Consider the following 26,593-nt stretch of genomic DNA (forward strand, 5'->3'; position numbering starts at 1 on the left):
GACATGGGCAGTTCAGGAGTGCCCTCTGGACCTCAGGTACTCTGGGAAAGGGGACATATGCCCTGGTTAGGATACCCCCCTCCACCTTGGGACATATATTCATACCACACCATGGATGATATAATAGTTCCAAGCTTCCATACAAAGGAACACTGCCATAGAGGGAGACACTAAACCTATACTTCCATAAGGCTAAAGAACCTGGATGTAACTGGACACTTTATTATTTGCTCCTATTGATTCTTTTAAAATCAATCACAATAAACTTTATTTTGAACACCCATCCAGTGAGTCTAGCCTGTTTTGTCATGGTACATATCTCAAAGAGCTATGATAACACATACACACACACACACACACACAAGTTCACCTATGCCTTGGGCCTAGAAGGTTATCTTTCTCCCCAACAGAAAGGCCCCACCTCTTGGGACAAGAATAAGGGGAAAGAGATTGTAAAACTAGCCCTGTTTAAGACATTGTTTTATGGCCTTTTGGGATCCAGCTTATTCCTGAAAAGTGGGTTATACATACCTGAGATTTGCACTCCAATTGAGCAGAAAAGCATTTTGAGCTAATCTGAGTTTCTTGGAAAGAATTATACAAAAATTTTCCAGCTTTCAACGCAAATAGTTTGCTTGTTGGAAGACCCCATAAGTTGAATAGTGAGTCAGCTGTTGACAGTTGCAGAGGCCACTCATGTGGAAGAGACTCTGATAGATGATCCGCTAGCATGTTGGAGATCCCTGGAGGGGATAGCTTGATGTTTGCATGCTCATTCCCATATCCATATCACTTCTTGGCAGAAATTCAATGACTCTGACTCCCTGTTTGTTCACATAAAACATGGCCACCTGGTTTTTTATTTGAATTAGAATGCTCATGCTTTGGAGAAGATGTGTGAAAGTTGATAGAGCATATCTGATTATGATCAGTTCTAACTGACTTGACAATGTCTCTCTCAGAGGACCAAGTTCCTTGGGTTTAAAACAATCCAGAGTGGGCACCCTCAACCTTTTGCAGAGACAACTGTTGCTAAGTTTACTTGATTAAGGAGACTGTGGAGTGGAACTGCATACTGAAGAGTGTGTGGGGTTTAGCTACCAGTGAATTTCCTATTTCATATTCCTTGAAACTTATACTATAGTTGTCAAGGGTTGAGTTATCTGGTCCCATTGACAGTGTAAACCCCATTGCATATGATAGATATAGAGGCAAGTTAATGGAACTACATGAGTGGATGCTGCCATAAGACCTAAAACAACCAGGAACATCGCGAGTTTAATAGCTTGTGAATGAGTAATCTCAAAGTGTCTTCCTGTTCTGTCAAGAAAAAGATCTCTCCTGTACTGGATCTATCCAAGCCCTAATACATTTTATTTTCTGGGTATTGGCACCAGAGTTGACTTCTCGAAATTCCCCATGCGTCACTGGCCCATGCACTGTATGTCAGCAGTGTCACTGCAGTGTGCTTTGACAGTACTGATGCAGCATGTGTTGATGGTGCTGATGCGCCAAGCTTGGATTGGCATTGAGGACAACGAAGGCTGATGCTTCTTCGACACTGGCTGCTTCAGTGGTTCCATGGAGTGATGCTGCTTCTTCTTCAATGCTGGACAGTCAGCACTACTGAAACCACAAGTTTTTGACCTGTCTTACCAAAGAGAGAGTTTTTGAGGCACTCCTGCTCAACTCTTTTCCTAGTAAGGCACATGATGCTGTACTGCGGGAGGAGGACTAATTGCGACTTCTAAGAGACTTACATAGTTCCACCATTTTATATACCTTGGCACATTGAGTGTGTGGGGACACCTATCTGCAATTATAGCAGTTTGCTTGGTTGTGATCTGTCCCAGGCAATGGTAGCATAAGCTCTGACCATCTGTAATGGACATTAACTTGCCTTACCTTGGCTTCTTTTTGCTGGACACCTTGAGGAGAAAAATAATTAAAATTTGTTTTTTTTAGTAGCACTCAAAAGTAAGGGGAGAGGTTTTTAAAAAAAATAAGAGCTACTTTTTTGGAAAACAATTCTCTTAAACTGGGGTGTTACCTTCTTAAATGACATGAACCAGCTGTAAGGCTGATCCATGATATAAAAGACCTGGTAAAGGGAGGGAGTAACACTCCCCAAATATTTTACCCCTCCCCCCACAACTCATAAGCACTGTGGCCAATACACATATTTTAAGGAAGGTAGCTAAGGTCCCTGGCATCCAAAAGGTTGAAAAACACTACTGTGGAAGGCCATATGTCCTTTTGGCTGGTTGGAGGCTGGCAATTTTTAGGACCAAGTCATTTAACCCTCTATTGTTTCAGGTACAATTTAGATTGTAAGTCATCTTGGGCAGAGAAATAACTACAGTACTTGAATTGTAACTTACCTTGAGCTTGATTTGAAAAAAATGAAAAATGAAATCTAAAGTCCAAGTCCAAGCCATTTTGTCCAGGTACACATTACAGAAATAGCTTTGAAAATTGTACCTTAAATGTGCATTCAATCATAAATAGCAAATCACATGTAAACAAGAGCTAAGTAAAATATTTTGCATTATAACATTTCAAGAACATTAATTTTTATATTAAAAGAATGTTTTGTCTGGTCTTGATGATAAATAAACAGTTCTCAAGGTCTAGGGCAGGGACTAAGTGGCTCAATAGTTAATCTACAAGAATACGTATAAACATGCTCACTTCCATGAATTATATATATATATGAATGCACTAAAATAGGCATATTCCCATGTACACTATAAATACAACTACAGATTAGAATATACACATGCAGGCAAGACTTAAAAATGCACAGACAGGTAAAGAACACTTCAACACCCTTCCTCAAGTCATTACTATGCAGATTCACTGAGATTCCTATACTTAGAGTTTAAAATGACACATTCAAATTGCATCTGTATTTCTCCCAAAAACAACAAAGCCAAGACCACCAAATTCATTTTCTTTAGAAATGTAGATTAAATTTCAGATAAGATCTCCGAGGTCCATAGTGAGAGTATAATTCTCTTATGCAGCCTTTCCTCTCTATAAACTACAAATACTAATTTCCAAATGTTAGATGCCCTATTTTTATTTCAGCATTACTCCAATAGCCTGTATTTTATGATGTCATTTCACAGACACCCAAATTTAATGCATGCTGTGAATCTACAGTCACGAAATGTAGATTAGGAAAAAATGAATTCCATGACTTGGAGTGAATGTTGCATTGAAGTGTAAATTTCTTACCTGGGCTGCTTCTCTACCAAGATACACATTATTTCCTTACATTAATCTGCTTTATATTATTTCTGTGCAATTGACAGCTCTCCAATAAATAAAATGGAGCACAGAGATGTTGACAAGGAAAGCACTGACAGCAATAAGGATGAAGCAGGAAAGTTAATGAGAAGAAGAAATTCTCCACAAGCCAATGTTCTACATACTCCTGGAAATGTAGACACTGTAGCACATAAAAATAAAGAAATGCATTATGCCCAGAAGGTATGTATACATACAGACATGGTACTACAATGCTTCTTTGGGGATTCTTTTAATGATAATTCGCATAAATGCAATTTTTGGATATCATAACTATTGCAGCATGCAAAATTGTTCATTATTTTCTGAAGCTTCTTTGGTATCATTAATATTTATGATTAAACCGTGCCTGTTCTCAAGTTGCAATTCTGTGCTTATGAGCTATTGACAGCAAAAATGTGTTCTTACAAAAATATGCATCACAAATTCACCTATTTGAGTGAGGCAGGGGATTTAATGTTCTTGTACACTGCACTAAATAGGGACAATGTTTTGGAAGAAAATAGGTTCCAGCTTTAACTCATTAGGTGAAAATGTTCTTCATTTTTAAATTTAAAAAAAGTGTATTTTTCAGTTAGCCTCATGGTAGAAATGCTTATAGTCCAATACATTTCAATAGGAGGCAAAATATATATCACAGTAATGACAAATTTTAGATATTAGCAACTCTGAAAACCATGATAAAATTTTATAAATTAACAGGAACACTTCCTGATGTCACCCCACCAAAAAAAAATAAAATATAAACCAATTAAAAAAATTGGCTTCCCAAGGTCCCCAAGCAGCCTCCTGCCCTGCCATAATCTAATTTGTGTGGCTGGGCTTCCCCAGCTCCCTTCCACCCCTCCGTTCAAATCTGTTGAGGCTGGGGAGCTTCCACCCCAACCTCCGTTTACCCCCTTCCTACAGTCCCGGTAAGATCATTAAGGGCAGAAGTGAAGCCCACTCACTTCTGTCCCTGGTCCTGGAACTTTAAAAATGGTACCATCTGGAACAAACCAAAGATGGCCTCATTCATTATATTTTTTGCACATCCCGATGCTGTTACTAGCCATTGTTAGTGGCTCTATGGTGGTCCCCCTAAAGTAGAGGGAACTATGTGGTCACCTCCTGTAGCAAGGTCTCTTCACCTCCTAAGCAAAGAAGTTTTACTTTCTGGGTTTTCTCTCCCATTTCTTTTTTGAAGTATTTTTTGCCTGTTGATAGGACATTTTTCAAAGCCTTTTATACAGTTGACCTAACTGAAAATTGTCCTCCTCTTCCTAGTTAAAAGTATGGATATAGTAAAGTGACCCAAGATGGTGGTGTGACACTGGCTGTTTTTAGCTACTCCAGATTTTCCTTTTACTTACTTAAAAATGCCTTCCAAACACAAAGGGAAGGTTTGAGTATTCCCCCGCTGATATCCCCCTTCCTGGACGGCAGCTTATTCCATCCTACATACCTGCTGGACCAGCACTTGTTGGGACTGAAGGCTCCTTTGCGAGAACGGGTGAGGGAGCACCCGACTTGCCAGGAGAAGTATCGCTCAGTCCCGAAGATCTTCAGTTTCCTCCTGTGGAGAGACCAGCCTTTCCACCTCCTTCAGAGGTGCACAATGATGACAGCTTGGCAATTCTTCCATCAGTGGGAGCCCTAGGTGCAGCGGCTTTGGAGCAGTTCTTCTTATCGATGTTGTCTGGTGAAGCCGGTGAGAAGAGTTGTGTGGTTCATTCATCTCCTCCACCGATGTTGGCTCAGGGAGAGCCTTTGCCATCAAGTACACAGGTATTGATAGGCAGCCCAGCATTGGTTTTGTGGCCCTTCTCTGGTGAATCCTCCTTTTTGTCTAACAAGCCGTCAGTGGTAACTTTGGATGATATTTGGGATCTCTTAGAAGGCCTTGGGAGATCTCTTAAGGATTCTAACAACAAAATTGACCTAACTTCCAAATTTGAGTCTTCAAAGATTGAATGTGACTTTTCAGGGGAAGCTAGCTAATGCTGAAAATAAAATCAAGGATTTGCAAGTCTTTAATGCGGCTGTAGTCAAAGAATCAAATACAGTGTCTCTACGTGTAGAATATTTGGAAAATCAAGCTAGAAACCTTAATTTACAATTTTTCAATTTTCGCAGAGTATTTGGAGAGTCACCACTTACCAGGAGGATTTACGCACGCCGGGCTATTTTCAAAAGGCCCGGCGGTGCGCGTAAAGCCCCGGGATGCATTTAAGTTCTGGGGCTTGAAAAAAGGGGTGGGACATGGCCAGAGGCCTCCGCATGGCTGCTGGGCCTGGGATGGTGCGCGCGCGCGCAACTTCAGCTCCAGGGCTGAAGTAAGTTTTGGAACAAAGAAGACAAAAAGGAAAAGGTAGGGGGTAAAGGGTGGGAGAGGTAGCGGGAGGTAGGGGAAGGGAAGGGAAGGTGGGGTGGGAGGGTAAGGGTTCCCTTCGAGGCTGCTCCGATTTTGGAGCAGCCTGGGAACAGGGGAGGGCAGCACAGCTCGGATAGGGCTCGGCGCGCAAGGTGCACCCTGGATTTTATAACATGCGCGCGCCTGCGCACACATGTTATAAAATCGGGTGTACATGTGGATGCGCCGGGTGATGCGCGCACATGTAGGCCGCGCATATGTTTTAAAATCTGGACCATTATGGGGCAGATTTTCAAAGATCTATGCACGTAAATCCAGGCTCGGCGGCGCGTATATAGCCCCGGGATGCGTGTAAGTCCTGGGGCTTGAAAAAATGGGCAGGGCGTGGGCGGAGGCCTCCACACGGCCGCTGGGCCTGGGATGGGGTGCTGGCAGTTGGCCGGCGTGCGCAACTTACTTCAGCCCCATGTTGACGTAGTAAAGTTTTCAATTACTTATTGAAACATAAAAATGATGGCAGAAAAGGACCAAATGATCCACCCAGACTGCCCAGCAAGCTTATGCCAGTATCTGCTGCACTGTGCAGGTTACCCCCATGCTTATCAGTTTACCAGAGCATAAAAGTCAGGGCCCTAGGATGCTGTTTGAATCCAATTTCCCTTATCCATTGCTGTGAAAACAGAGAACAATGTTGGAGTTGCATCAAAGTATCAGGCTTAGGGAGTTATTTTCCAACTCGCGTTATGGCGTTTTTGCATGCGAAAAATACCATAACGCATGGTGCAATGCTAATTTGTAAAATGAGTGTAAATTTTGTGAAACTAGGCTGGCTTTGCAAAGTCCTAACACATGATATCACACAATTTTAACAGTCTTCCTTCACACATTATGATCGATAACGAACTATCCCTATCAATAAACAAGCTCGCAGTTTAGGAGTCACACTGGACTCAAATCTTTCCTTATCCGGTCACATTTCAAAAGTGGTTAAAAATGCATTTTTCAAACTGCATTTATTAAAATGACTAAAACCTTTGCTATTTGTTCAAGATTTCCATTCAGTTCTCCAATCTTTGATATTTTCAGGTTTAGACTACTGTAATGGTCTATATTTGGGTCTACTGGAATCAAATGTCAGACCATTGCAGTTAATACAAAACACTGCAGCTCATATTCTTACTGGCACAACTTTAAAGAAACATATCTCTCCTATCTTATACAATTTACACTGGCTGCCTATAAAATATCAGATTTTGTATAAAATATTAACCATAATTCATTCTTTATTAAACAGTGCTAATTGTACATGGCTCTGCTCTACTTTAAGAATCTATAAGCCGTCAAGAGAACTCAGATCTTCAAACAAGAGCCTTTTAGATATTCTGTCCGTAAGACTAGGTAGACTGAGTGTAACCCGACATAGAGCATTTTCGGTTGTAGGACCTATACACTGGAATGCCCTACCAAACTCATTACGCCAAATTTCTAACAGTAAGGATTTTAAGAAGGCACTAAAAACATACTTGTTCAAAGAAGCATTTAAAAACATAGAATAAGAGACAAGGTACTTCTCCTCCCCTATTCCCCTGTGGTTGAAATAACTATTCTTATTTCTATCTTTTTGTTTTAGTAAAACAGATTTATTTATCTCTATAGATATAAATTTATTATTTTATATTGATATGTTACCTATTGTATTTTTGTTCTAACTTTATTTTTATTTTACTATTCTAAAAATTCTATCTTTATTTTATATTTATATTTTATTTTGTTAAATTAGAAATGTTTGTAAACTGTTTTGATCAAATTTTATTTGCTATAAGGGTATATAAGAAATTTTAAATAAATAAATAAAAATAAATATACCTTTTTCATTGGTGTTAAGTTGTTTAAAATCATGAGAGGTCTAGAACGGGTAGATGTGAATCGGTTATTTACTCTTTCGGATAGTAGAAAGACTAGGGGGCACTCCATGAAGTTAGCATGGGGCACATTTAAAATTAATCTGAGAAAGTTCTTTTTTACTCAACGCACAATTAAACTCTGGAATTTGTTGCCAGAGGATGTGGTTAGTGCAGTTAGTATAGCTGTGTTTAAAAAAGGTTTGGATAAGTTCTTGGAGGAGAAGTCCATTACCTGCTATTAAGTTCACTTAGGGGCGGATTTTAAGAGCCCTGCTCGCCTAAATCCGCCCAAATCCGGGCGGATTTAGGCGAGCAGGGCCCTGCGCACCGGTGAGCCTATTTTACATAGGCCTACCGGCGCGCGCAGAGCCCCGGGACTCGCGTAAGTCCCGGGGTTTTCGGAGGGGGGCGTGTCGGGGGCGGGACCGAGCGCAGCGCCATTTTGGGGGCGTGTCGGGAGCATTTTGGGGGCGGGTCCAGGGGCATGGTTACGGCCCGGGGCGGTCCGGGGGCGTGGCCGCGCCCTCCGGACCCGCCCCCAGGTCGCGTCCCGGCGCGCTAGTGGCCCGCTAGCGCGCGGGGATTTACGCCTCCCTCTGGGAGGCGTAAATCCCCCGACAAAGGTAAGGATGGGGTTTAGACAGGGCCGGGCGGGTGGGTTAAGTAGGGGAAGGGAGGGGAAGGTGAGGGGAGGGCAAAAGAAAGTTCCCTCCGAGGCCGCTCCGATTTCGGAGCGGCCTCGGAGGGAACGGAGGTAGGCTGCGCGGCTCGGCGCACGCCGGCTATACAGAATCCATAGCCTTGCGCGCGCCGATCCCGGATTTTAGCGGATACGCGCGTATCTACTAAAATCCAGCGTACTTTTGCTTGCGCCTGATGCGCCAGCAAAAGTAGGCCAAATCGCGCGGTTTGAAAATCTACCCCTTAGAGAATAGCCACTGCCATTAGCAATGGTAACATGGAATAGACTTAGTTTTTGGGTACTTGCCAGGTTTGTATGGCCTGGATTGGCCACCGTTGGAAACAGGATGCTGGGCTTGATGGACCCTTGTTCTGACCCAGTATGGTATTTTCTTATGTTCTTATGTACAATATGTCCATAGTGTGAATTTTTTTGGGGAGAGAGAGAGAGAGACTATCTATAAGGTCCTTATAGTAGTTAGCTATTTATGCTACTATAGGAGGCCCACCTAGTAACTCAAGGTGAGTTTTAGGTAGTAGTGTAGGGGCTAGGGGCCACTTTGACAGGCAGAGTGAGACGTACGAACAGAAAAGTGCACTTTTGTGAAGATTTGATGTCTTTTGGAGTGTGAAAACTCACACAGCGATGAGATTTGTACAATGTTCTCTCAACCTAGCTTGATGTTAGCCAGGTAGAGTGTCCATCAAGCTCGGTTGAGAGAACATTGTACAAATTTCATCGTTGTGTGAGGGGATTCTCCAGTCTACATCCGGTAGATTAAAATCTCCAACAATCAACACTTCTCCCTTCTTTTCCACCTTTTGGGATCTTCAACCAGATCTCTGTCTAGTTCTTCCGTTTGAGTCATAGGCCTGTAAACCACTCCAGTAAAAAGGGATGCATCATCTCTTTTTTTAAGGATGGCCCATAATGTTTCTTCTCTACCCCACATTCCTTGTAGTTCAGTGCTTAGATATTGTTTTTGACATAAAGAGCTACTCTTCCCACTTTTCTGTCTTCTCTGTCCTTCCTTAATAAGTTATAGCCTGGTATGGCCATATTCCAATCATGAGAATCCATGAACCATGTCTCTGTAACTGCAACAATGTCCAAGTCTGCCTCCACCATTAGGGCCTTCAGATCTGAGATATTATAAGAACATAAGAACATAAGAAATTGCCATGCGGAGTCAGACCAAGGGTCCATCAAGCCCAGCATCCTGTTTCCAACACATATCCTCACTCAGCCATCTCTTCTCCAAGCTGAACAGCCCTAACCTCTTCAGCCTTTCCTCATAGGGGAGCTGTTCCATCCCCTTTATGATTTTGGTTGACTTCTCTGTACCTTCTCCGTCGCAACTATATCTTTTTTTAGATGTGGCGATCAGAATTGTACACAGTATTCAAGGTGCGGTCTCACCATGGAGCGATATAGAGGCATTATGACATTTTCCATTTTATTAACCATTTCCTTCCTAATAATTCCTAATATTCTGTTTGCTTTTTTGACTGCTGCAGCACACTGAGCCGATGATTTTAAAGTATTATCCACTATGATGTCTAGATCTTTTTCCTGGGTGGTAGCTCCTAATATGGAGCCTAACATCGTGTAACTACAGCAAGGGTTATTTTTCCCTATATGTAACACCTTGCACTTGTCCACATTAAATTTCATCTGCCATTTGGATTCCCAATCTTCCAGTCTTGCAAGGTCCTCCTGTAATGTATAGCAATCCGCTTGTGATTTAACTACTCTGAATAATTTTGTATCATCCGCAAATTTGATTACCTCACTCATCGTATTCCTTTCCAGATCATTTATATATATATTGAAAAGCACCGGTCCAAGTACAGACCCCAGAGTCACTCCACTGTTTACTAGGGATGTGCAGAGCAAAATTTTATGTTCATATTTTTTATGTCCGAAAGGGGGTCCCACTTGCGGCCAATATGGACATAAAAAAAATCCAATGAGTTGGGTATATGTACATATGTGCAAAAAAAAAATTTAAACCCCCTCACCCTCCTTAATCCCCCCCCCCCAGACTTACCACAACTCCCTGGTGATCGAGCGAGGAGTGAGGACGTCATTTCTGCAATCCTTGGCGAGAAGCATGTGACGTCGGTGGCACGTCGAGTGACGCGGTGTCACGTGATTCCCGGCTCGTTCGCGCCGGACGGCTCGTTCGGCCCAAAAAGAACTTTTGGCCAGCTTGGGGGGGTCAGGAGGCCCCCCCAAGCTGGCCAAAAGTTCTTTTTGGGCCGAACGAGCCGTCCGGCGCGAACGAGCCGGGAATCACGTGACGCCGGCGTCACTCGACGTGCCGCCGACGTCACATGCTTCTCGCCAAGGATTGCAGAAATGGCGTCCTCACTCCTCGCTCCATCACCAGGGAGTTGTGGTAAGTCGGGGGGGGGGGATTAAGGAGGGTGAGGGGGTTTATATTTTTATTTTGGCTCAACAATCGCGATTTCCCACATATCGAACATATCTATGTTCGATATGTGGGAAATCCGATCGTTTATGTCGAATCAATTTTTTAAGTAAAAAAAAAATATGAGTTGCGTTTTACTAATGCGGTCAATCCGAATGCACACCCCTACTGTTTACCCTTTTCCACTGAGAAAATTGACCATTTAATAATCCTACTGCCTGTTTCCTGTCTTTTAACCAGTTTGTAATCCACGAAATGACATTGCCTCCTATCCCATGACTTTTTAGTTTTTGTAGAAGCCTCTCATGAGGGACATTGTCAAACACCTTCTGAAAATCCAAATACACTACATCTACTGGTTCACCTTTATCCACATGTATATTAACCCCTTCAAAAAACAGAAGCAGATTTAGGCAAGACTTCCCTTGGGTAAATCTATTTTGCCCAAACAATGAGTATTTGTAGTCATAGCTTTCCAATTTTTCTCCCTTGATTTGTTGCACTTACTAGACATTTTTTCTGCTTTTTTGAGCTGATTGATTTTGTTACTTTCTCCTCCCACTTCAAAATTGTTTTCTATCACATTCCATTCTCAAATCTACCAGCAAAGCATTCCACTTAAAAGGGGCCATAAATGAGCAAGCTCTTTTTCTTATCATCTGGGACCGATAATCTTCTTGGTGGTAATTTGAGCAATTCAGTTCCCTGACTGATATCATTGTAACCTCTTTGTAACCATGCCTTTATACTCAGAATGGAGTAATTGGTCCACTACTAATATTTTAAACTGGGCTCTGTAATTTACAGGAAGCCAATGAAATTCCTTCAATATCAGGATTATGTGTTCATATCTACTACTACCAGTTATGATCCAAGCTGCCGCATGTTGAACCATCTTCAAAGTCCGAAAAACTTTGTCTGACAAACCAACAAATATACCATTACAGTAATCAATATGACTCAGGACCAAGGCCTGAGTCATATTGACTATTGTAATATAGAATTCCAATAGCCTTCCAATATTCTCCACTCCACTATCAGTGCCAGGTGGGCACTATATTACCTTTTCTCTCTTTAATGATTTATCCCTGAATCCAAAAGACTTCTTATGCCATTCTTCTCAACTCCTTCAAATTGGAAATAGGAGTTCATTCCTCTTTGATGTCACCACTGCATCCTCTGTGGGTTTTTTTTTTCTAGGTGAAAGACACCTCTTTCTCCTCTGGATCCCAAAAATCTGAGGCCCTGTACCTTAGGGTGTACAGTTCATAGAACCATAGATAGAAAAATCTTACTCAAAAAGGGAGACAGGAAGAGTGGAAAAACTTACTTCTCTAATAGCAAAAGGTCTCCAAAAACTGGATCAAAAAAACTGGATCAAAGAAAGAGTTAAGGCACTGTCTCCAGCTTTTTACCCAGGCCTCTGAGACAACCTCAGAGTCCTTTCCCCCACAAATAGTCAAAATGTGGACTGCACAGGCAGAACAGTCCCACAACAGGCTAACTTAGGGAAAATTGAACTAAAAATCCAGACATTGAAATGGTAGCAGGGGTTTATAAAGGCTATTTGTCTCATATAGCGGAGCCAAAACTCCAGCCTCTACTCATTGATAACTCTGTTTCTCCCCAGAATTTTTGGTATAAGCTTTCTGGTAAGGAAACCTAAGATTCCTTGCAAGAGCATAGAAAAGCTCTCTCTGCCCCTCAATCCAAACCTTCCTCTCCTGTCATTCCTTCTCCATACTGCTACATTTCGCCTATGGACAGGAAAGGATGGGCTGGAATGAATACAGCAGCAAACCTATAGGGGCTCTGTGCTCCTACGGCTCAGGAATAAGTTGTTGAAAAGGCTGGGGGGGGGGGGGGGGAGGAGGAAGAATTGAAGGCTTAAATGAGGCGAGGTGAAAAAGGGTGCATGCTTGGGGGAGAAATGAATGGATGAATTCCAAGGGAGGTGAGTATGGACTGAATGCTTGGGAGGGGTTGTTGTGAAAGGGGATGAATATTGGGGATGTGAGAGGGGATTGAATGGGGGGAACATTGCAAACCTGGACAGTCTGGCACCTTTATCCACACCAAAGTCTGCAAGTGCTGTGTGCTTGGCAGCAGGTGAAAGAGGACCAAGGCTATGTTGGGGGAAAATTGAAAGGGTAAGAGAGATCTAGGATGGTTGGGGGAGGGGGGGGGGGGGGGGGGGAGAGTACCTGAGAACTGTTGGAAAGGGGGTAGGAAATAGAGAGAGTCAGAGGGCTGAAATTCTTTCTTTTATTTTCAAGTTTATTTAATTTATGTAACCACAGTATAATTTATTAAACAGAATAATAACATTATTGTATATAACTAATTCTGTAGTACATCTTTTGGTTTATAAAACAACTGCCAAACAGCAAGCCAAATATAAACAAACAGACAATATATCCTTTCACACCACACTGAACCTAATGAAAGAAATCAACATACAAACATTGTGGAGTGTTATCCTGTTGATTGCTTATAACTAAGAGGTGTAATTTTATAAAACTTTTCACAGGCTTATTGATCACCTCTATTCAAAGGCTTATGTAGAATTTGACATCTAAGTTTTCCAAATGAATCCACTCTAACATTTGTAAATACCAAAATATGTATTTATATATATATATATATATATATATATATAAATATAATGCTTTTACAATAATTCCAATAATCCTTGTACAGAAACAAAAAAAAAAAGCATATTAAGGTAATTCCAATGAAAAAATAAATATTTTCAAATATTAGCCCATAATACTAGGGGAGATTGTAGGAAACAATGGGGGTCATTTCCAAGCGGGGTGGAGTTGGGGCGGCATCAGTCCCAGAACAGGAGGAGTCGGGCGGCACCGGGGCTGACGCCACGAAGACTTCGCTGACAGCGAAAGGTGTGCGTCTTTGTCGCTGCCAGTTTCGCACCGAATAACTACACCTTTTATGATCTAGTTATTTGGCGTGACGCCGGCGCCGATCGCACCACGGAGGTGCGTTAGCTGCCGGCTATCGCAGGACTGCCCCCCCCCCCCCCCCGTTACCGCGGGATTCAAAGAGCCCTGCGGTATTAGTAAATCCAGCCCAATGTGAGGAATCAATATTATTAAAGAAGAAAAAGACAAAGCTGATAATTACACTCAGATAATACATATTTAATGATCAATATGAGGGACACATGAGATAGGAGAAGAGACGCTCAATGGAGAAGAAGATTGCCTCTGAGTTATGAAATTGGTTAATTGTAAGGGGGTCATAAAAAATGTATTTGACCCCCTGCAATGCAATCTCACATTTGCAGGGGAAATTTAATCAAAACAATGCCCCAAGTTGTAACACCCCTGGGCGCAACATAAGAAACCTTTTCCTTCTAAGCTGGGTGTCTTTTGCAACATCAGGAAATATATTAACGCAGAAATTCAACAAAGAGGAAATCCTATTATGAAAGAAATATTTCATCACCAAGTCTTGATCTGAGTTCACCACAAAAGTAGCTATTAAAATTGCAGCAATAGTCTCAGTAGTTCCTGAGTTTCCAGAAAACCAATTATATTCAAAACATCCAAGGAAGGTTGTAATTCTAAATCTTGAGATGGATTCTTCCTCGCGGATGGTAGATAATACAACTTAGCCAAGGGTGGTAATATATTCTCAGGAATTTTCAATACCTCCAAAAAGTATCTTCTTAACATCTGAGATGGTGAAATAGTATTTTGCTTGGGAAAATTTATTAATCAGATTTTCCTAGATCTCACCACATATTCTAAAGTTTCAATTTTATATTGAAGTGCCATATGGCCTTTTGTTATATTCCCATTTTCTTTAAGTATAGAAATCTGAGGTTGTAATTCTGAAACTTGAGCAGATAATTTTTCCAGATCTTTTTTAGAAGTTTGTAGCGATTCAGTAAAAGACTGCTGTGAGATAACATAATGCCCAAACTGAAAAGAAAGACTGGCAATAGCTTCCCAGATAGAATCAAGAGTTATAACAACGGGCTTAGGAAGAATAAAGTCTTCAGTCCCTCATTTTGGTTCCTGGGGTAGAGGCAAATTTCTCAACAGATCTGATGCCTGTGAAGTAGAGGAGCACTCCTCTTGGCCCCTCAACTCCCACCGACACAGGCAACGGCAACCCAGCTGGCACACTCAGGGCAGTTCCCAAAGGTCTCTCTGGACTAGGATCCACCATAGCATGGACTATGGTCTCAAAACCAGTACCTGAGGAAGGTTGCTTGTGGGGAAGACAGTGATCTGGCAAGAGTGAAACATTAGGGTCTGGGAAGACAACGTCGAGCCATTGTATGCTGCACCCTCCAAGGACGTGTCTTCATATCCAGTTTGCTGAGCCATTTCCCTGCAGCTCACCATGATAAACTTGTCGATTGGTCCGGCAGGTGACGATGAGGAAATCTCAGGGAAGGTACGTGCTTTCCCTTTCCTTTTTCCCATCGAAAATTAAGGGAAAAACTGTTGCAGAGGAAAATAAAACTTGGAGAAAGTCCTCTGGTCAGCAGGAGAGAACATTAGGAGCAGCCATCTTGAAATCTCTCCTGTAAATACCAAAATTCAGTGGGATGGATCTTTAGTAAACCATTACTAATAAGTATATCAGATATAGCAACTATTAAAGCAATTTCGGTAAATTTCACAACCCCTTTAGACTTATCGCCTATCCAATCTGTAAACCTAATAACAGATTTTCTCAAGTAAAAGGTTTATGCTCTACCACTCATTCTATGACATTTATCACTGATTCCCAATAATCATATAACTTAATATATAATAAAAAACACTATGACTAAACATTCCAGTCATAAAAGAACATTTAGGGCAATCATCTGAGTCTTTTAATCCTATTTGAAACATTTTAGATGCATCAAAATAGCTTCTATGTAAAATCTTAAACTGCATTTCCCACAGTTTAGAGTCAATAGTGTTACACTGGGTGCTCCCCAGTGCAGGACAAGGAGTGTGTGCCCTTGCGGTGAGCCAAGTCCATGTCTGGGAGCGGAGTGAAGACCAGGCCTAAGCCGACCTGCATACCTCAGTGAGACCAACCACGCAAGGTTGGCCTCTGTGTAGTTCTCTGACCACGCCAAGCCCTTTCGGACCTGCCGCTGGGTAATGGCAGAGGTGGCAGGCCAGACATGAGGCAGAGATGGTTGAGGACTTGAAACGTGGATGCTAATGAAGACAGGATTCAGACAAAGATCAGACTCAGACGAAGATCAGACTCAGACAAAGTGAGGATGAGATGAGTTAAAATCAGGATAAAACTCAGGAGACTCCGGATAAGGGCCAGACCAGCCCTCAGGCTATCCACAGGAGCACTGCCCACTGGGGGCTAGGCGTAGCTAGAGTCCAGAACATCGGAGGAAGGATTAGAGACGAGCCTTAAAGGCGAGGATCCAGGATGGACTCTTCGGACACTCAGTGAATGGCAGCCAGAATGGACGAAGCGGACATCCAGAAGACTCCAGACCCAGGAAGTGACAGAGAGGAACATGGAGATCCTCGGCTCCAATGATAGAGAAGACCCACCAGCACCCTACAAACCTCAGTGAGGGAGGTTGCAGATCACGAGGCCCTACACACCCCAGCGGGGGTGGTCATGGACCACGCTAGGATGGATCAAGCGAAGCCTTGGACATCTAGACAGGACAGACATTAGGACATCAAGACTGGACCAAGGAACATCGGGACTGGGACAATGGAGATATCAGGACAGACGGACATCAGTAGAGACCAGGACAGATGAGGGATCCCACGAAGAACATGAAGAAGAAGCCAAGCAGAAGCGGAGAATGCAGGAAGTCCAAGAGAAGACCAGCTCCCTGTGAAGGCAAAGCTAGACTGACTGAGGAGCCTTTTTGTAGGACTAACCAAGGAGACGCCCAGGGAGGAGCTTGCAGGTGGAGCCAGAGGGACCACTCCCCCCTGACCCTTTAAAAAATGCAGAGAAGCACAGCCCCCACGCCTAAGGAAACAGGAAGAAGGAAGTCTGCAGGACCACAGACAGCGGCCATGCAGCCGCTGAAGTACAGGAGCAGGAGAAGGGCCATAGGACAGGCCCCAACGTGGGAGGCGGCTTCCCTGCTGTACCAGGTGGACAGAGGATGGCACCCTGCCACAAGCAAGACTGAGGACTGCGGCCTCTAAGCTGCGGAGCGGCAGTGACGTCTCCTTGGTTAGTCCTACAAAAAGGCTCCTCAGTCAGTCTAGCTTTGCCTTCACAGGGAGCTGGTCTTCTCTTGGACTTCCTGCAAGCCCTCTGGGGATAGGAAAAATACTTTCAGTACCTGAATGTAATCTACTTTGAAGTACCAAAAGGTGGAATATAAAAATTAATAGAATGGAAATTGAATAGAATGAATGCCATTAACATTCATAGAACTTATTTTAACATCAGCCATTAAGAGAGACCATTGGAAATATAATGTCAAAATAGTGACAATGCTACAAGCAAGATACACAACTCTCATTAAAGGGAAGTGCTCTCCAAATACATTAAAAAACATAAAATAAGGAGAAAAATTATCATCTAAAGACACATACTTCCATCCTGATTATGACTGCAATCTTTTACACTCACACTTCCCCATTCCTCAGACATTCATACCATAAAACAATATCAAAAAATAAATAACAGAATGTTAATGTTCTCTTCTGCACCCTAAGGGACTGCATCTTCATTGCATTCTATCTTCTTTCTTCTATAATCGAAGATGCACCTTCTAGGGCCAAAACAAGAATGGGAACAAAAGCCCATCGGGTTTGAACAAACTAAACAGAAACAGCCATATTTAAATGTCCTAAAAACAGAGTACAAAAAACTGCTGGGAAAAAGAAAAAAAACACTATCCCATGGCTCTCAATTGAAAATAAAGAAAAGCATTTGGTGACAGGATAACCATCCAGTTCCTTATGCAGCAGAATTTAAGAAACATAATCGTTCATAAGGCATCTTAGGATCGAGTATGCCCTCTAATTAAGCGCTATAACAACAAAACAAAGTAAGGTGAATTTTAAAAGCCCGGCGTGTACCAAAACCGTGAAATACTCGAGTATGTCAGGGCCGGCGCGCAAGCATATTTTAAAAGGCGCCCATGTACTCACGCATCTTCCTCTGCGTGCACAAATGAAAAGTTCCAAAAAAAGGGGTGGGGCATGGATGTGGGCAGGGCACAGGCATTCCTGGATTTCAACTTCAATTTTTTACCCAAATACTTAAGCGCACAGGCGAGTGCCAGGCTCCCCTGCTGCGTAAATTTACTTCTGCTATGGAGGACGTGTAATTAACAAAATAATGCTAATTAGCTAGATCGGTGGGGTTTTAAGGGTCAGGGCTAACAGTGGAGAAGGGAGACTATTAAACTAGGAGGGTTTAGAAGTGCTATCCCTTACGTGTGCGAACTGGGAAAACTGGGAAATGCATCAGCACACGTGTCTATTAAATTCCCTCCACGTATGCAGTAGAAGTGGCATTTGTGCGCATAGGTGTGCGTCCACTTAAAACTGTGCACACATGTTCACTAGGGATGTGAATCGGGCTTCGGACGATTGAAAATATCGTACGATATTTTCAAAATCGTCAGAAATCGGGGGCTCCCCCAAAACGATAGGAAAACCCCACGATATTGTTCGTGGGGGTTCTCTTATCGTTTTGGGGGAGGGCGGGAAAAACGGCACACAAAAATAACCCCTAAACCCACTCCGACACATGCCGGCCATCCAGTGCTCCCTCCATGTGACAGGGGCCAGCCAATGGCAAGGATACCCTTTCACATGGTAAGGGCAAAGCCCATCGGCGCCATTTTTATTAGTGGCAGCCGACAGCCCGAGAGCGGGAGATCGCTCCCGGGACCTCCACTGGACCACCAGGTACCTGTAAAATGGGTTTTTTTTTTTGGGGGGGGGTCGGAAGGGTGGGGGAAGCTAAGGGATTAGTTTTAAAGGGTCGGGGTGGGTTTTTTGTTTATCGGCTCGGGCGCAGCCGATAAACAAAACCGCGATCGGGCCGGGCGAAAAAAAAAACAAAACACGATGTGAATCGGAACCGGAATCCGAACCGATTCCGGTTCCGATTCACATCGCTAATGTTCACATGGTCAGTCTATTTTATAACATGCGTACATATATGTGCATATGTTATAAAATGCCATATCCCTGAGTGCAGGCTGCCGAACATGCGCACATGTGCGCCTGCATGCCTGTTTAAAAGTTACCATCAGTAAGTACAGTAATGCAAAGCTCACACAAACTTCAGTATATGCAAAATTAGACTAACCAGAATGTAGTGACAAACAGAACCCTGTAACGGTTTCAATGAAAAAAAAAAATTCAGCCTAGCATTTTCAAAAAAAAAAAAAAGAGAAGAAAAAAGGAAAAAAAAAAGTCTCTACCTCAGAATCATCCAAGCTGGTGTTGCTCATCCATTGTGAAAATAAGAATAGTGGTCGGTGTCAATTGTAAATACCATGAAGAAACTAAGGCCTGGATTTTCTCTTATTGAATCCCGTGGTAATGGGGGGTGGTTGGGTGAAGTGTGGGGACGGGCCTGTGAAAGCCGGCAGCGATCGCACCACCGCGGTGTTATTGCTGCCGGCTTTCGCCCCCAATAGCGCCACCGCGAAAGGTGGTGCTATTGGGCGCGCTACTGGCGGTGATAACGGGTCTTACCTTATCGCTGTCAGTGATGTTTCCACCGCGTCTGCCCCAATGCCGCCCCGACTCCGCACCTCTTCCGCCACTATCTAGCTATCGCATCTGAAAAGTCCCTTTCCGCATGCGATAGGGATAGAAAATGACCCCCTAAGTCCCAAGCAATAAAATATGAAAAGAAATGCATCACCAACTGGTGACATCTTGTTTATTATGCTTCATCTTATTAAAAATAGAAGGAAGCATACATGTTTTCAGAGAAGGGGAATTATAATAAAGATCAGAATAGTTCGAAAACAATAATAACACATGGTCCCATAATTAGCCAGAATCTCAAAACATAGGCAACATTAAAGATAGAGAGAGAGAGAAAAGTAAACGTTGTTACAGTACCATATTAAATAAAGAAAAGAAATCTCAGGAGAATCCACATATCTTTGTGCTCAATCCTTAGTTTGAAGAAGGATAGCTTTTCTGTCCACAAAAACTTTTATCTTTGCTGAGAATTGCACCAAAAATATCACTTGAACTAAACAAAAAAAATCAGAGTCAGTTCTTTACATGCCTCAGAGACTTTATTGGAGAAGTCATTGAAAAACAGCAATTATTTTCCCTTCATATTACAAGGTTTTATTCTTGTTCTTATGTGCTGTCACCAGTTTTACTTTATTTGTGTAATATATAATATGGGCCATTACTGCCAGGGGTCTTGTATCAACAGTTCTCTGAGGGACCAAATGATGAGCCCTCCCCACCACGAAAGGCTCTCTGACCAATGATAGGCCTAATGATTCAGGCAGCCATACTTGAAATAGTTGGAATAGATCTTGCTCTGTTACTCATTCTGGTAGCTCAATTTGTAGCTATTATTTCTACAGGCGCTATTTTCTTGATCTTCCACTCAATCTAGAAATGCTGCATTTTTCGTTTTAAGCTCAGTTAGTTGAATAGAGAATTGATCAGAAGACATTCCTTCAGTTGAGATTCTATGATCAAGGTTTATGGTTTTCTCTGTGTACTTCTCCGTATAGTCTCTGATCTCATCTGAAGAAAACTGCAGCTTATTTAGCCTATCTTCAAGTTCTGCTGAGACACTCCGGGAAATCTCTTACTAAATCATCTTTAAATTCAATAAGAATGATTTCCTGGCACAACCATCTTGACTTCCTGGATCTTATTCTTTTCTCTTGGAGTATAAGCTCCCCTTATTGACATCCCTAGATCTCAAACAAAATTTCTGAAAATACTGTAAGCTCTTGAAAAGATTAAAAATCAACCTGATAGGAAACAAATATATGAATAAATACTATAGGTCCCAACAGAGCTCTCCCACCATGCGACCTCTCAGCTACACATCCTGGCCAGAAGTCAGAGTGAGTTAGTTTCTGAAAGAAAGCCATAGATAATGATAGTGGCATGGGGGTGAATGAGAGTTAGAGATGGTGTTGGAGCACGGATAGGGAAGAGGTAATAATGGGTGTGCACAAGAGAAAGACAAAGGTGGTGAAGGGGAAGGGAGGGTGACAGAACCAGAGGTGATGAGGTAAGGGAGGGTGACAAAGAAACAGAGGTGGTGATGGGATGGGGGGAGGAGGTGACAAAGAGGTAGAGTTGGTAATTGGTAGGGATAAAGGTTGTTGACATAGAAGACAAAGACACACACACATACACACAGAGGGGTGATGGGCAGGATGGGTAAGAGAGGGGGCCATGGATGTTATTTGGGGGGAGGGGGAGAAGGGGAGAGCATTCAAGAGGGTGAGAGTGAGTCTAATTGGAGGAGATGGGAGAACTTGAGAGGGGGTGAATGAAATGAAATGGTTGGGTGAGAGGCATGGGAGATAGTATGGGAATGATGGAGAATGAGATATTCGGAGGGGGGTAGATGTTGGGGGAAAGGGATCCAGATAGCAGGAGATTGATGGGTAGCAACCCAGTGAGGGGGAACAAGGAGGAGAAGAGATGGAGAAGAGTGTGAAGAAAGAGGCATGAGATCCAAATGTAAGTGTAAAGAGTTTTTGTATTTGTATTTAAGCACTTTTATATATTTTTTTTATATATTATATTCATGACATGAATTGATGTTTTTATGCTGTTCCTCATTTGGAACATTTTGGGGATCAAACCAAAGTCTAATTTAATAAATAAATACAAGATCAGTAGTTGTTTGGGGCTGAAAGGCTGAAGGTTTGCCTAAGGTGCCCAATTCTAAGTCTGAATTTGTCAGTAGACACAATAGGCCTGTGCCTTGGGTAGCAGATATCGGTGAGACAGCAGACAGAGCAAAAATGTTTTCTGCCTCCTAGCAATTAAAAAAAAAACCATAACAGAGCCTCTGCTAGCTGTCTGATATTTGCCCACTGTGGCTGAGGAAGAAACCGCCACGCTTCTAGCAGATATGGGATAAAAGGAGATCCATAGCCACCTACTGGTTGCCTGATGGGGCCACAGCAAGCTAAGACGAGCCCCCATTGCTCTCCACCCCTACTCCAATCCTGCATTGGGGCCAAAAAGAGCCACTTGAACCACAGTCACTACTGCTGTTTGCCATTTCCCCTTTCACCACCTGATGTGGCTCACAGCAGGGCCAAACAAAACTGCCAGCTCCACCACCATTCACTCTGCCTCCATCAGGGCTATCCTTTAGGAGAGAGAGAACTGGGCAAAAAGCCTTGCACCTCCGTGGTAGATACGCCCCCTTCTTTTGATGCAGCCTAGGTCCAAATGAAAATCTGGGGCCAAAAGCATTGCTGCTGCTGTTCCTCATGGCCTGCTGAAGCTACCAAAATGAGAGACAGAATCACAGAGGAGAGTGCGGTTGGCAGTCAGGTCTTCTAACCAGCTCCTGCTGCCATGGGCTCTTCTTCCTCCCACACTCGTCAAACAACTGACCTGATTGTCAGGGGTGGGAGAGTAGCCAGTGCCAGCAGAATCTGCTAGAGGGACCTGACCACTGGACCTTCTCTCTTGTTGACTGGACTACAGAGGAAGGAAGGAGAGAGTAAATTTCCTGACAAGTTGGAAGAGTTTTAAGCTGGGAACTCAGGGAGGATGGGGGGTGGAGAGAGAGAGAGAGCGGAGACTGAGGGATGAGGTTTGGAGACAGGGCTATCCTTGATAATGGTGGTGGTGGTGGTGGTGGGGGGGGGGCCCAATACAACCAACAATGCCTAGGGGGTGACAAAAATCTAAATGCATTCCAGGACTGAGGGATGAGGCTGGGAGATAGGGCCAACCTTGTTGGTGGGGTGGGGTGAGGGTGAGACCATTTTTAAAAGCACCAGCTTTGGAGTAAAAGCCAGCTCTTTCTTGCCTAACTTCCAAGTACCCAATAATAATATTGGATGCAGTAACATAGAAACATAGAAATATAGAAATGACGGCAGAAGAAGACCAAACGGCCCATCCAGTCTGCCCAGCAAGCTTCACACATTTTTTCTCTCATACTTATCTGTTTCTCTTAGCTCTTTGTTCTATTTCCCTTCCACCCCCACCATTAATGTAGAGAGCAGTGATGGAGCTGCATCCAAGTGAAATATCTAGCTTGATTAGTTAGGGGCAGTAGGGGTAGTAACCGCCGCAATAAGCAAGCTACACCCATGATTATTTGTTGTACCCAGACTATGTTATACAGACCTTATTGGTTGTTTTTTCTTCTCCCCTGCCGTTGAAGCAGAGAGTTATGCTGGATATGCGTGAAGAGTTATGCTGGATATGCGTGAAGTATCAGTCTTTCTCCCATGCCGTTGAAGCAGAGAGCCATGCTGGATATGCATTGAAAGTGAAGTATCAGGCACATTTGGTTTGGGGTAGTAACCGCCGTAACAAGCCAGCTACTCCCCACTTTGTGATTGCGAATCCTTTTTTCTTCTCCGCTGCCGTTGAAGCTATGCTGGAAATGCGTGAAGCATCAGTTTTTCTTTTCCCCTGCTGTTGAAGCAGAGAGCTATGCTGGAAATGCGTGATGTATCAGTCTTTCTCCCATGCTGCTGAAGCAGACAGCCATGCTGGATATGCATTGAAAGGCACATTTGGTTTGGGGTAGTAACCGCCGTAACAAGCCAGCTACTCCCCTCTTTGTGAGTGCAAACCCTTTTTTCTTCTCCCCTGCCGTTGAAGCAGAGAGCTCTGCTGGATGTGTGAAGTATCAGTTATTCTTCTCCCCTGCCGTTGAAGCAGAGAGCTATGCTGTATATGCATTGAAAGTGTCAGGCTTATTTGGTTTGGGGTAGTAACCGCCGTAACAAGCCAGCTACTCCCCTCTTTGTGAGTGCAAATCCTTTTTTCCACATTTCCTCTTGCTGTTGAAGCTTAGAGCGATGTTGGAGTCACAGTAAGCATGTGTATGTTTATTGAATAAGGGTATTGTGTCCAGGCAGTAGCCATCATTCTGGCGAGTCACCCACTCTTCATTGGCGGCCTCTTGACTTTATGGATCCACAGTGTTTATCCCACGCCCCTTTGAAGTCCTTCACAGTTCTGGTCTTCACCACTTCCTCCGGAAGGGCATTCCAGGCATCCACCACCCTCTCCATGAAGAAATACTTCCTGACATTGGTTCTGAATCTTCCTCCCTGGAGCCTCAAATCATGACCCCTGGTTCTGCTGATTTTTTTCCTACGGAAAAGGTTTGTTGTTGTCTTTGGATCATTAAAACCTTTCAAGTATCTGAAAGTCTGTATCATATCACCCCTGTTCCTCCTTTCCTCCAGGGTGTACATATTTAGATTCTTCAATCTCTCCTCGTACGTCAACCGATGAAGATCCTCCACCTTCCAGGTCGCCCTTCTCTGTACCGCTTCCATCTTGTCTTTGTCTTTTTGTAGATACGGTCTCCAGAACTGAACACAGTACTCCAGGTGAGGCCTCACCAAGGACCTGTACAAGGGAATAATCACTTCCCTTTTCTTACTCGATATTCCTCTCTCTATTCAGCCCAGCATTCTTCTGGCTTTTGCTATCGCCTTGTCGCATTGTTTCGCAGACTTCATATCATTAGACACTATCACCCCAAGGTCCCTCTCCTGCTCCGTGCACATCAGCCTTTCCCCCCCCATCGAATACAGTTCATTCGGATTTCCACTCCCCATATGCATGACTTTGCACTTCTTGGCATTGAATCTCAGCTGCCATATCTTCGACCACTCTTCTAGTTTCCTTAGATCCCGTCTCATTCTCTCCACTCCTTCCGGCGTGTCCACTCTGTTGCAGATCTTAGTGTCATCCGCAAAAAGACAAACCTTACCTTCTATCCCGTCCGCAATGTCACTCACAAAGATATTGAACAGGACCAGTCCCAACACCGATCCTTGCGGTACACCACTTAAAACCGCTCTCTCTTCAGAGAAGGTTCCATTTACCATCACACATTGTCTTCTGTCCGTCAACCAATTTGCAATCCAGGTCACCACCTCGGCACTCACTCCTAAGCTTCTCGTTTTATTCACCAGTCTCCTGTGCGGAACCGTATCAAAAGCTTTGCTGAAATCCAAGTATATGATATCGAGCGCTCTCCCTTGATCCAATTCCTTGGTTACCCAGTCAAAAAAGTCAATCAGATTTGTCTGACAGGATCTTCCCTGGTGAATCCATGTTGCCTCTTGTCCATCAATTCTCCAGACTGAAGATAGTTCACTATTCTCTCTTTCAGCAGTGACTCCATTACTTTTCCCACCACCGAAGTGAGGCTGACTGGTCTGTAGTTGCCAGCCTCCTCCCTGTTCCCACTCTTGTGAAGCGGGACCACCACCGCTCTACTCCAATCACTCGGCACCACTCCTGTTTCTAGGGATCTATTGAACAGGTCACACAGCGGACCCGCCAGAACATCTCTGAGCTCCCTCAATATCCTTGGATGAATCCCATCAGGCCCCATGGCTTTGTCCACTTTCAGGTTCTTTAGCTCTTCCCACACATTTTCTACTGTAAAAGGATTTTCATCTATTCCACTTCCCTCCAGTTTCTTGTTGTGTAGAGATGGTCCTTCTCCAGGGTCTTCTTTAGTGAACACAGAGCTGAAGTATTTGTTTAATATTTCTGCCATTTCTTCGTCTCTCTCCACACATTGATCATTACCACCTTTCAATTTCACTATACCACTTTGGACCTTTCTCTTTTCGCTGATGTATCTGAAAAATGTTTTGTCACCATTTTTTATCTCCTTGGCAATCCTCTCTTCTGCTTGACTTTTTGCCAACTTGATTAATTTATTTGTCTCCCTCAGTTGATACAAATATTCTTCTTTGTGCTCCTCCCTTTGGGATCCTTTATATTTCTTGAATGCTGTTCTAGGGGTAGGAGAGGGATCTTCTGGAGATAGGAGAGGGCAAGGGGGAATGTTGGGAGTTGGGGGCTCTTTTCTCTTGGCTGTAGGAATGTTGAATGGAGACTGAGGCACATGGCCCCTTATTTCAGTCGAAGTGGAGGGTTTAGGACAGTGGTCCCCAAACCTGTCCTGGAGGGCCACCAGCCAGTCAGGTTTTTGGGATATCCTCAATGAATATGCATGAGAGAAAATTTGCATGCACTGCCTCCACAACATGAAAATTTTCTCTCATGCATATTCATTGTGGATATCCCAAAAACCCGACTGGCTGGTGGCCCTCCAGGACAGGTTTGGGGACCACTGGTTTAGGAGATCGGAGCATGAGGCCCCTTAATTTTTGGCCCAGGGGAGTCCGATCTGTCAGAGTGCCCGAGGGAGCTTACATATTGTTCAGTTAGCTGTAAATACTGCATCCAAACCTTTTTGTCAGAGAATGGCAAGTAAAATCTGATGCACAGTGCCAAAGCACATACTGTTCAGCTGAAGGTGCCTTCCCTAGAGAGCTTACTTGAAATGCCTTGCCAAAATGGCACTGTTTGTGAGATTGGTACTGTGCACTCCAATCTGTGGCTACATTCTCTCATTCAATGGCAAGTAAAATTAAAGATGAAGCTCTCTGTAGAATGTACCCTACAATTAGATGAACAAAAGCATAGGCTGGCTGGGTGGGCACCAACAGCTGAACAATATACACTTAGCAGTACATGTGACTGAGCGATCCAGCTGTTCAGGAAAACAAAACCTGTGACTGGTGCCTGAAGTGGCATAAACTCACATTTCTGGTGGCAAAGGCTGCCTATTGTTATGCTCAGTGTGGTATTCCACCTCAGACCCAGGAGGATTTACATTTTCAAAGTAAGCTGTCTGGAGAGGGCACCTATAGCTGAACAATATTTCAAAGTTGGAATGCGCAG

General features: G+C 43.4%; 1 protein-coding gene across 1 annotated transcript in view; it reads left to right on the forward strand.

Annotated features, from left to right (window-relative positions):
• The window catches only part of LOC115091938, a 268,754-nt gene that overhangs the window by 23,680 nt on the left and 218,481 nt on the right, over positions 1 to 26,593 (forward strand). The window contains exon 2 of the mRNA XM_029602302.1: positions 3,318 to 3,495. Within this exon, the coding sequence (XP_029458162.1) occupies positions 3,318 to 3,495 (178 nt within the window). The remainder of the gene's footprint in view (positions 1 to 3,317; positions 3,496 to 26,593) is intronic.

This window comes from Rhinatrema bivittatum, chromosome 5, assembly GCF_901001135.1.
Source record: "Rhinatrema bivittatum chromosome 5, aRhiBiv1.1, whole genome shotgun sequence".
NCBI lineage: Eukaryota > Metazoa > Chordata > Amphibia > Gymnophiona > Rhinatrematidae > Rhinatrema > Rhinatrema bivittatum.